General features: G+C 27.9%; 1 protein-coding gene across 15 annotated transcripts in view; it reads right to left on the minus strand.

The window, feature by feature from the left end:
• Positions 1 to 11591, minus strand: part of LOC123009367 (zinc finger protein 768-like) — an 82313-nt gene that overhangs the window by 5483 nt on the left and 65239 nt on the right. For 13 of the 15 annotated variants that reach the window (XM_044405608.1, XM_044405616.1, XM_044405620.1 and 10 more), the window contains one exon: positions 648 to 798. In XM_044405608.1, the coding sequence (XP_044261543.1) occupies positions 648 to 798 (151 nt within the window). The remainder of the gene's footprint in view (positions 1 to 647; positions 799 to 11591) is intronic. The other 2 variants (XM_044405619.1, XM_044405617.1) reach the window with 1 other exon arrangement.

Below are 11591 nucleotides of genomic sequence, written 5' to 3' on the forward strand. Positions count from 1 at the left end.
GTTAAAAAGCACAAACACCAACAAAAGCAGCACTAAATCAAGGACAGGGAACCGCTCAAGCAACTAGATTATTTCGATTAGTAATTGACAGTTCGATCGCCGGGTACTTCCCCCTCTTAACAAAAAAACAATTTTTCTCATTTGAGTCTCGTAAAGTTTAATTCTTTAATAACAAAGCACAAAGCTTTGTGAAAAGAAAACTTAATAAAATGTTTGCCGTATCGAAAAGTTACAAATCCTTTGAGGAGGGGGTTGGAAAAATTTCGCTTGTTTGTATCAATGGCTTAAAAAGAAAGTTAATGAGTATACAATTAAAAAATAAACAGCGGCGAACAAAAATGCTTTTAAGCCCCTCACTAATCGATCCTGATTTACAACAAGGATACGATGAGGGAAAAACGCCATCCATTCAATTTTTAAGTGAGACTTGACGTTGATAGATGACGAAACGTCCCGTCCAAGGAAAAATTAACACGCGCAATCGAACTATTTCGGGGAAAAACGCCAAAAATGACAGTTTAAAAAGGCGGGAAATTTGAATTTGTGTGAGTGATAACTGTCAAATTTGGCGTACCCCGCCGCCTATGACCCTCCACATGCAGTTAGGCACCCTTCCTCCTCCTCCACATTCAAGCTTAGATACTTACTGGCAACCCCGGAGGCATTGGGGTCCTTGTGGGTGTGCTTCATGTGCTCCATGAGCGCCTCTCCTCCTAAGAACATCTTATGGCAAAGCGGACAAGAAGTGGCATTGGGTCCACCAATCAGAGCTGCATGTTGCTGCAAACGACCAATACACTGTTGACAAAAGCGCGCGTTAATCAGAAAATTTCGATCAGACCAAACCGAAATCTGAATGAGAATGAATTTTTTTTTTTTTTGGTTTGGTTTGAATCGAACTTTATGCCGAGTACGGACCTGCGCCGACAGATAGGTTAGGAAGGTTACAATAAATATCAAGTGAATGAACTGGGAGAAGGTTTTTTCAACAAGGTTCGCCACTCCCTTTCTTTGAAGATTGGAACGAGATGGACGATGGTGGGATGACTGACTCTCACTAGACGGCTTCCCACACGTAAAGAGATGGGATTTTTTACAAAAGGGATTGTTATTGTTGGGCGACGAGATTTTTACTATTCGGATAAACTTTCTATGTTCACAATAAAAAATTTGAAACAAGCTAATGTAATTTATTTTATTACAGTTCTTTTTTAAGATTATTGGTGTTTTTTTACGTAAAAAAGACCAAAAAACTGGCAAATAAGAAAATAAAAACAAAAAGTTAAAGAAACTAGACAAAATCAAAAACTAAAAAAAGAAAAGAAAAAGTAAGAAAAATTGTAAAATGTTAAAAGAAAGATATCGAGAAAGAAAATAATAAAAAAAATTATAATTGTTAATCTTTATTAACATCAGTCACAAAAACAAAATTGCTTAATATCAACAAAAAAATTTATTATTTAAATTGAAAACAGCTATAGTATTTCAAAAAAATATGTACTTTTAATTTTTAATTAAAAAAATAACTAGGGACTTTAAATTTAAAAAAATAAGTAACATTAAAATTTAAAACAGTCGCCTCGACTTGACTTTTTTTGTTATTGTTTTTGCTTTATTTTAAACAAGGCAAAATTTTTAACATTTTTATAGATTTAATAGCTTTACATTTCTGTTTCTGATAATTTCTATTTCTAAAATATCAAAATAGCTAGAATATAAAAGATCAAAAAATTATTAAGAAAAATTTGGCAAAAACGGGGACCAAAAAGAGAAAAGAAAGATTAATAATAAAAAGGCGAATACTTTTTAGAATGTAATAAAACCGTAAAATATTAAAAAAAAAAACAAAAAAAAAATAGAGAAGAAAATTACAATTGTTTTTTTGTTAAATATATATTAACAAAAATATTATTATTTGAATTGTAAACAACTTAAATAATCGCTTTTGATTTTTAATTTTAAAATAAAAAAATAATTTTTTAAAAATAAGGAAGCGAAAAATTAAGTATTTACCTACTACAAAACAGATAGTAGGTATAATTAGTAATTACAAGCCTCGGCTTGACTTTTTTTCCAGAACTGTTATTTTTTGCTCTATTTAAAAAAAAACAAAATTTATAATATTTTTACTGATTTATAAAACTGTTTCTGATTATTTCTATTTCTAAAACATCAAAATATTATAGATACAGAATTTGAAAGATATTTTTCTTTTAAATAAAGATGCAAAACTAAAGAAATTTAAGAAAATCGGAAACAGATAGAAAAAAAAACAAAGAAGAAAAAAATCGACTTAAACAACAACAAAAAAGCTTGTTCACATTGAAAACCAAAAAACTATAGCTGATTATTAATATCTAAGAATTGGCTTTTGGTTTTTGTTTTTAAATAAAAGAAAATTAGATTTAAATACTGTGAATATTAAAATTTCGGAAAAATAATTAGTAAAATAACACAAACACACTGAAAAACAGTCTAGAAAAATTTAAAAAAAGCTTTTGGACCCGAAAGAAATTGTGGAATAAAAAAATTACTGGAAAAAATATGAAAGTTATAAAGGAATAAACAACAAAATGAAATATAAAAAACACTAAGAAAAATAAAGAAAGTGAGAAACTTTAGTGGAAAATAAAAAGGACAATATACGACTAACAAAAACAAAAATTAAATTAAAAAATACGAAATTTGAACACAATGAAAAACCTAATAAAAAAAATTGTTTTTCCTTAATTAAAAAATTAACATTGGGTTTTGAAAGCTGGGTAGGGGAGGAAAACTCAAAAAAATACAGAAATAGACTAGAAATTGAGATAAAAATTCTTATTAAAAAAAAAAGAAAAGAATACAAAAAATGCCCTTTTTTGGTGCGCTAGGTCATGAAACAAACGTTTATCAATCGAATAATTATATATTTTTTGTGAATTCAAGACGTAACTGGATGTGTCCAAGGTTGCATAATACGTATCTACTAATTGCCATCATAATTGATTGATTACAAACAATATAATTATGAATATATCTCAAACTCCAGTAAAACGGAATTTTCTCAACCTTGTGCACAGTTACAAACAACGAAATTTATTTTTTCGGTAGTCATCAGGAAGTGAAAGTAAAAATGAAATATCAGTTGAAAAACTCGATTAAACTCATGTCCCTGATAAAAAAAAATTAAATGCAAAAGCAAGCAAATAAGACTCGCATTTTCTCACAATTTAATAATATTTAATTAGCGAACGTTCGTTTTGCATCCTTATCCGACGACAAACCTCCCTTAAACACCGAAAAAATCAACTCAAATGAACTCAAAATGTGATAAAGAATGCATGATAATTACAACGAGAGGATGACTACTCAGACTGAGGTGCACGATTCTGTCTTTTTTCACAGCTTTGCTAATTACCCGAAACGTAGCTCGGGGATTACCGACGAAATCTTAAATTAAAAACAAGCTAGATTGCTGTTAAAAGGTCTTTAATTTTTAGAAACTGAACGGGAGAGGATTGCGACGGCTTTTTTACTTCGTAATAAAGTTTTACGTTTGTTTTTAGAAAATTTGGTTAGCCAGGGACGGACCCAAACTGAAAAGGGGCCCTCTGGCATTTTGTCAATGCAGGGACGGACTGGTAATTACCGTGAATGAAAAGGAGTTTCAAATATGGATTACAAAGAAAAATGAGTTTCAATTTTTTAACATTCGACACTAAAATTAGAGGTGAAAAATTTTTAGTACTTTTTTTGTTATTTTTCTGAGTCAATCTTTCTGTTTTTTGTCGTTTTTAGTTTTTGCGCATCGTTTCTTCTTTTTAATTGTTTCTCTTCTAGTATCATTATGTGTTTAACAATTTAACTAGTGCAGTTAGTAGTGCAAAATGTCGAATACAGATGATAAAAACGCCTAGGTCCAAAAAGATAATTTTTACTCCATGACCGAAAGTTAAAACTTTTACTTGTGACAATCATAAAAGTGGTCACTTTTGTGACGTTTGCAAATAAAAAAAATACATTAAAAAAATTATTAATTTTTTTTACAATAAAGAAATAATTTAAGTAAGATAAAATACCAGGAACAAGAAAAAAAACATAAAAATTCGAAAATTTTCCTTAAAAACAACCCATAAATTCAACAAAATAGGGCAAAAGTGGCGTTATTTTTGACTTTTTCGGGCATATTTTTAAAATAAAATTTAAAAAATGGAAAAATTTTGGTTAAACAGACACAAAAATTGTAAAATTAAATCGAAATTGATAATACTTTTTAGCTTATTTCGCTCAACCTACTTTTTGTCCAAAAATAACAAAAAGAATTAAAATTGATGTTATTTTGTTCGTTTCACTCGACTTAACTGGTTTTTAAGTAAAATTAAGACAAAAATAAGCTGATAAACCACAAAATTTGCTAAAAAAAAAGGCTTTTAAGCACTTTTTTGTACTGAAGTCTTAAAAATAAGCCAAAAAATCACATACTTGGGCCAAAATGATGTAACTTTTATGTTTTTGAAAAGTTGAAGCAGATTTTTTAAACTGAAAAGTTTGTTTTTTGCGAGATTTTGCCATACCAAGTCAAAAATCACTAAATTGTTATAAAAAAAAGATTTACAGTATCAGTATTCGTGTTCCAGAAAAAAATTTCAAGTAAGATAAGATACCAAAAAATGTCTAAAAATTCTCTGCCAAAAAATTTTGACATTTATTTTTTGGCATTTGACATTTTTTATGTCTAATGCTACTGATAATCTTGACAATATGTTTTTTATAATTATTTAGTAAAGGTACTCAAATTTTGCCAATAAAAGCCACAAATAACATTAAAAAGCCTTACAATTTAAGATACAGCTTCCTTTTTTCTTCTTCTAATAGCCTGTAGCAAAAAAACTAGAAAAATTATTTCTCCAACAGAAATAAATAGAGCCAAAGTGTAAAATTTAAGCTTAACTTCAGAATTTTTATAAATAACATTTTTTCCATGTTTCTGGTAGGTTTCTTACCTTACATGACATTTTTCTCTAGAGCGCGAATTCTGGTGCACTCTGTATTTTTTTCTCATTATGAATTGGGAGAAAAAAGTACTAAAAAGGCTTTTTGTGTGCTACAATTTCAAATTTTGAACTTTCAACATTAAAATTACAGAATAAAATCGTTTACTTTTATTTTATTAAAAACTTGGAAAATTATTTTTCCAACAGAAATAAATAGAATCAAAGTGCAAAATTTAAACTCTCCNATCAAAAAAAATTAAATTTTAAAATCGATCATATAACATTTCTAGAGGTTTTAAAGAGTCAAAAAAGTGAAGAAAATGTTATTGGGTCGAGTTCAACTCTCATTACTTCAAAATTTTTATAGATAGAATCTTTTTAACATTTTTTCCATGTTTTTTTTTTACCTTACATGACATTTTTCTTTAGGGCGCGAGTTCTGGCGCACCTGTTTTTTTTTCTGATTATAAATTGGGAGAAAGAAGTACTAAAAACGCTTTTTGTGTGCTAATCTCAATTTTTGAACTTTGAACATTACAATTGTAGAATAAAATCCTTCACTTTTATATTTTTAACAAATTTTTAGACAATAAAAAATATAGTATTTGCAAAATGTTTAACCCATTGACATTTAGCGTCAAAGAAATGACGTTAATTGTCACTTTATGTCCTGTTTATGGCAACAATACCCCAACTTTCTCTTTAAATAACAGCAATTTGCGTAATTTTTTCGTAAAATGTGACCAAAGTGTGAGGAAAATAATGTTATGATCGATAATAAAGTTGGCGCGTAGTTTTACTTTCAAACAGTTTCACACGATGAAAAAGGAAAAAGAGCGGCAAAAAGTTCATTGAACAGCACCGTCTATAATAACATTGTATCCGTTCTAATTTCTTGCAATTCTTAATGAATATTAAAGCAAAATACGCAACTTTCTTGTAAATAATCAAAGAAAAAAAGCGCATCCTGTCGCGATTTTCCTCCTCCATTTTTTCGTTAATCTTCGTTTTGAATCTTTCCGCTTTGAAGAAATTTTCACACCGTTATCGCACATCTTTCTGCTTATTTGTTCGTTATATTAGCGACTCCACCCCGTATTTAACCGACAAATGAGATGCATTTTTTATCGTGGATTTTTTCACGCACGCGATTCTCTCCACGCCCATTTCCTCCACACGCCGAACCGAAAAAAACGCCACATCCGCGACGGCCACCCCCTCATAGAGGGTGACCTACATATGATGACTCACGATGGGGTGAATAAAAAGCGCTTCTTACGATTTTTCGACCCTTCAAAGGGGTGAAAAGTGTGTTAGTGTTTCGGATCGATGGCTTTTTTTATTCACCATCATCATCATCATCGCTACGATTTATTTACGAAATTATACCACCGGCCGTTTCTACTTGAACAATTTTTAATTTCGTTTCTTTATATAGATGGTGACAGGTGGGGATTTTCTCACACTTTTAATAAAACCGAAGAAATACATTTTCACGGCTCAAGGGGGAGGAAAAGCCACACAACGCGCAGAGATTTATTTTTATTCTTCAAGAGAAAGTCGCCGATTATACTCGTAATTCGATTTAATTGAAAAGAATTTGAATTCACTTTGAATTTCTTTCGAGGAATAAAAAAATCTTACTAACCACTTTTTTCAATCTTTTTGTGTTATTCTTCATCGTCGATCTTTCTATTTTTGTTTGCAATTACATCTTTTTGTCTCATTATCATAATTTGCCTTCATATTTTCTGTTTTGCTCCACCAAAAAATCAATATAAAAAATACAGAAAGTCGAATTTTTTAGTTAGAGCCTCAATTTTACAACTTCTGAGACTAAAATTGGAATGAAACATTTTTTGTTACTTTATCTTTCCAATTTTTTGTTATTCTTCTTCGTTAATTTTTTTGCAATTTTTTGTCGTAATTTCTTCTTTTTGATGTTTTTTGTTTAATCTCATTTCTAACATCTTATTTATTGAGTTAAGTATTTTATAATTTACCTTCATCGTTTGTTTTGCTCAGAGTTTTGAAAATACTTGGTTTATGAGATTTGATGAAGAATTTTTCCGAATTTTCCAAATTGTCACCAAAACATGAAAAAAACACAAAAGTCGAGTTTTCTTTTAACAAAGTTTCAATTTTTTAAATTTTAAGACTAAAATTTAAAAAAAAAATCAATAACAAACATTTATCGATGTTTTTGTTATTATTCTTTGCCAATTTTTCAGTTTTTTGTAGTTTACAATTTTTGTTAGTAATTTCTAGTTTTTGAATATTTTTGTTTGGTCTAATTATTTCTAACTTCAAAGAGTTTTATTTTTTCTACTCCTACAATTTATTTATTTCTCAAATTGAATTGAAACAAAAAGGGCTTTTTGTGTGACAAAATTTAGATTTTTCAACTTTCAACATTAAAATTAAAGGTAAAAATCTTTGTTTTATTTATTTTTTCTTATTCTTCTTCGTTATTTTTTTCGCAATGTTTCGTTGTAACTTTTTCTTTTGGAATGTTTTTTGTTTAATCTCCTTTCGAACTTTTTATTTTTTCAATTGAATATTTTATAATTTACCTTAATCTTTATGTTTTGCTTAGAGTTTTGAAAAAACTTAGTTTAGGTACTAGAAGAATTTTTTCGAATTTTCCAAATTGTCACAAAACAAAACAACACAAAAGTCGAGTTTTTTTGTAACAAACTTTCTATTTTTCAAATTTTAAGATTAAAACAAACATAAGCATAAAGTTTTTTCAATATTTTTTTTATTATTCTTTGTCAATTTTTCTGTTTTTTTGTCGTTTACAATTTTTCTTAGTAATTTCTAGTTTTTGAATGTTTTTGTTTAGTCTAATTATTTCTAATTTCTAAGAAAACTACAAAAAAAGTTTTATTTTCTTTACAATTTTCTATTTCTCACTATGAATTGTAACCAAAATGTACTAACAGAGCTTTATGTATGACAGAATTTCGATTTTACAATTTTTAACATTAAAAAGTCGTTGTTTTATTTGTTTTTTTCCGAACTTCACAAATTGTTACCAAAACATAAAAGAAACTACAAAAGTCGAGTTGTTTTGTAACAAAGTGTCAAGTTTTCAAATTTTGAGACTAAAATTAAAAAAAAAATTACAGTAAACAAGCTTTTTTCAATATTTTTGTTATTATTCTTTGTCAATTTTTTTTAGTAATTTCTAGTTTTTGCATGTTTTTGTTTAGTCTAATTATTTCTAAGTTCAAAAAAAAGAGTTTTATTTTTCCTACAATCTATCTATTTCTCAATTTGTTGAAGAATTTTTTCGAATTTCGCAAATTGGCACCATAATATTAGAAAAAAACGAAAGTCGAGTTTTTTGTGACAAGTTTTCAATTTTCCAAAGTTTATGACTAAAATTGTTAAAAAAATTTCAGTAAACATAAACTTTTTCGGTTGTTTTATTATTCATTGTCAATTTTTCTGTTTTTTGTCTTTTGCAATTTTTCTTAGTAATTTCTAGTTTTAAATGTGTTTGTTTAGTCTAATTATTTCTAACTTCTATAAGAAAAGTCAAAAAAGAGTTTTATTTATTTCTTACTATGAATTGAAACAAAAACTTTTTAATTTTTTATTTTTTAATAAAGAATATCAATATTCATACATTTTTTCAGTTTTTGTTGTTCTTTTTCGTCAATCTGTGTTTTTAATTTTTATTCACCACTTCTTTTTTTTTCTTTTCTTTTGGTAAAACCGAAGAGGGGATTTATTTTTAATGTTAAAGCGGCGCGAAAGAGAAAGTCTCCGATTATAATTCGATTTAATTGAAAAGAATTTGAATTAACTGGCACGGACAATATGGAATTGCACAAGCGCTCGATTTTGACATAAATAATGCGATTTGTTCGAATATTTTGCTGTTAATTACTCCACAAATTTTCTTAGTACACTTTTACCAACTTTTCACATAAAATACTCACTATTTTGTAAGAACGCAATTATCTTTATTATTTATTGCCGTTACAACTCGGATAATAATTTACAATGAAAAAATTTGACAAATGACAGAATTAGAGCATATTGTATGACAGAATGCTTTAAATGCTTTATGGGAAAAAATCACAAAATGCTTCGAAGCATGCAACGTTCTTATACAACGCTAAACGGAAATTCTACTGAAATTTATTCAAAAAATAGGGTAAAATCGGGAGAGATGGACATGAAGAAAAAGAAACTACAACAATTATAGTAAAAAAATACTACTACACACTTTAAACTAAAATTTGTCGTACAGGAAGGAAAAAAGAGAAAAAAATTATTAAATTTGAAATTATTTTTATTAAAAATTTTTAGATAGACTGTTCTTAAGTTAGGTACCTAATTTTTTATTAATTTATAAAACCGCAAGATTGCTACTAACCTCGGCTTCGCCTCGGTAAATCAGTGCCATTTTCGCCAAAGTCCAACTTTTCGTAATTATTTCTCTCGTTACGTTCGAATTCCTCACAAATTTGATCAAAGAAACGCTAATCAATCAAAACTCTGACAGCAAATCCTCATTACAGCCACAGAAATTACCAACAAGCAAAAACTGTTATTATTTAGCAAACATATCGTCGATCGATTCACCGCAACGTGAAAAAAAAATAATTAATCCAACAACCCCTTTCTGTAATCAAGTCTGTAAGTAATTAATTTCAGTGGTGAAAAAATCCGCTTTCTTCCCTCTCTAAATTAGCTAAAGTTATGATGTTTTATGTTTGATTCCGGTTGGTATATTTTATTTTTCAAATAAATTAAAGAAAACTATATTGCTATTGTCTTAATATAAAGTATCTAGTCGTAATCAGGATTCGAGATGTGCGCCGCGAAACGCGTGGATAATAATTTAGGTTAATTATCGAAAACTTAACAGCAATAACGGACCGGACTATACAAAAGGGTTAAAACTGAATGCGGCCCGACATGCGATCTTTTTTAATGTCTTTAGTACACGCATCTTTTTCTTAATCATTTTCGGGGATTATTCACACAATTAGCTAATTGAAAACGAGGGCTCGAGACGGGCCTGGATTTTTCACTTAACTACTCTTACATGTTACTCACGCAATTAGGGCTCAAGTCGGTACTGGATTTTTAATTAATAAACAACAGGGATTTTTTCAAAAACCCCTAAGTAATTAGTACTTAACAAAAAGCAACTTTTACTTAGTTACTTGTGCTAATTAGCTATTTTTTTCTGTTAACTAGTTTGAGAAGTTATACAATTAATTATAAATGGCTTTGAAAAACCTGATTTTTTTAGTTAAAGACGATTTATAGTTATAAACAATCAGAAAAATAGCTAAACAGTTATGTTCAACTAAAGATACAGGAGCTAATTTTTTGATAGTTGAGAGGGTCAATTAGCTATTTTGTTCTTAATAAAATTTTATTAAATAGCTAAAAGTTTTACATGACTGTTTTAGAAAGCTTTCAGTTATTTCTTACGCAACAAAATATAGAATAAACCATTTGTGATGGAATTAGTTAACGGTGGAATTTGATTGCTTTTATTTAATTTTAGTTAATTTGGAGTTTAGCTACTTCTTAACTACTTTTAAAAAATAAACAGTAAAACAACAGAATTTAAACTGGTTTTGAATTAGTTAAATTTAAGTAAATTCACTTGTTTGAGTATAAAATGGAAATATTTTTTAGTTAAAAACAAAAAATGCTTCAATATTAACTTAAAAAATTAACTTTTAATGGCAATTGTGATGTAAACTTAGCTAAATTTTGTCACAAAAGCAGATTTTAACATAAATATGAGTTTAATCCATTTACTCCTAGGCTAGTTAACGACAATTAACTCATACAATTTTGGTCTTAAACCGGTTTTGGTTTAGTTAAATGTTAAGTTAAGCTTAAGAAAAAAAGACGATTTTTAGTTAATAAACAGGAAATTTTTCAAAATCTGTTGTTTGACTTAATAAGAATTTTTAGCTAACAGTGAGATATTTTAGCTTTTTTTAAAGAGATTTTTAGGTATTTAGTTAAACATTTTTTTCACAAAATTCTATTTTTTTTAGTTTCAGTTAGTTAACTAAACTCACTCAAACAGTTAACTACGTATTTAACTCAAATTTAACACAATTTCAGACTTAATTAAATCGGTCCTGGATTAGTTAAATGTTAACTTTCAATTAATTTATGAAATGAAAAAAAACTATTTTTCGTTAAAAAACAGGAAATTTTTCAAAATCTAGTACAAAAAATTTAGCTAAGTAACGGTTTTTAACTATTTTTTTTTTAAATTTTTAAGTAATCAGTAGCAATAATTTTTTTCACAGAATTCTACTCTTTTAGTTTTAGTTAGTTTTTATTTACATTTTACGCAATGAACACATTGATGAGCTAACGCAGTTATTTGTAGGCTTAGTTATCAGCAGAATTTGATAGTTTTTAGTTATTTTTAAGTATCCATTAGCTATTTTTTGCGAACTTAATTATTTGAACTAAACTTAAAAAAGTCGATTTTTAGTTAATAAACAGTGTTTTTTTGATATCCATGTCAAAAAAGCTGAACATATCAGTTAATATACTACACTAATATAATAATTTTAACTACAATAAAGTGGCTAAAACTTTTAAAAAAACTACATT

The sequence above is a fragment of the Tribolium madens genome, unplaced genomic scaffold (genome assembly GCF_015345945.1).
Source record: "Tribolium madens isolate multiple individuals breed KSU strain unplaced genomic scaffold, Tmad_KSU_1.1 Scaffold_71;HRSCAF=194;Tcas5.2_LG6, whole genome shotgun sequence".
Lineage (NCBI taxonomy): Eukaryota > Metazoa > Arthropoda > Insecta > Coleoptera > Tenebrionidae > Tribolium > Tribolium madens.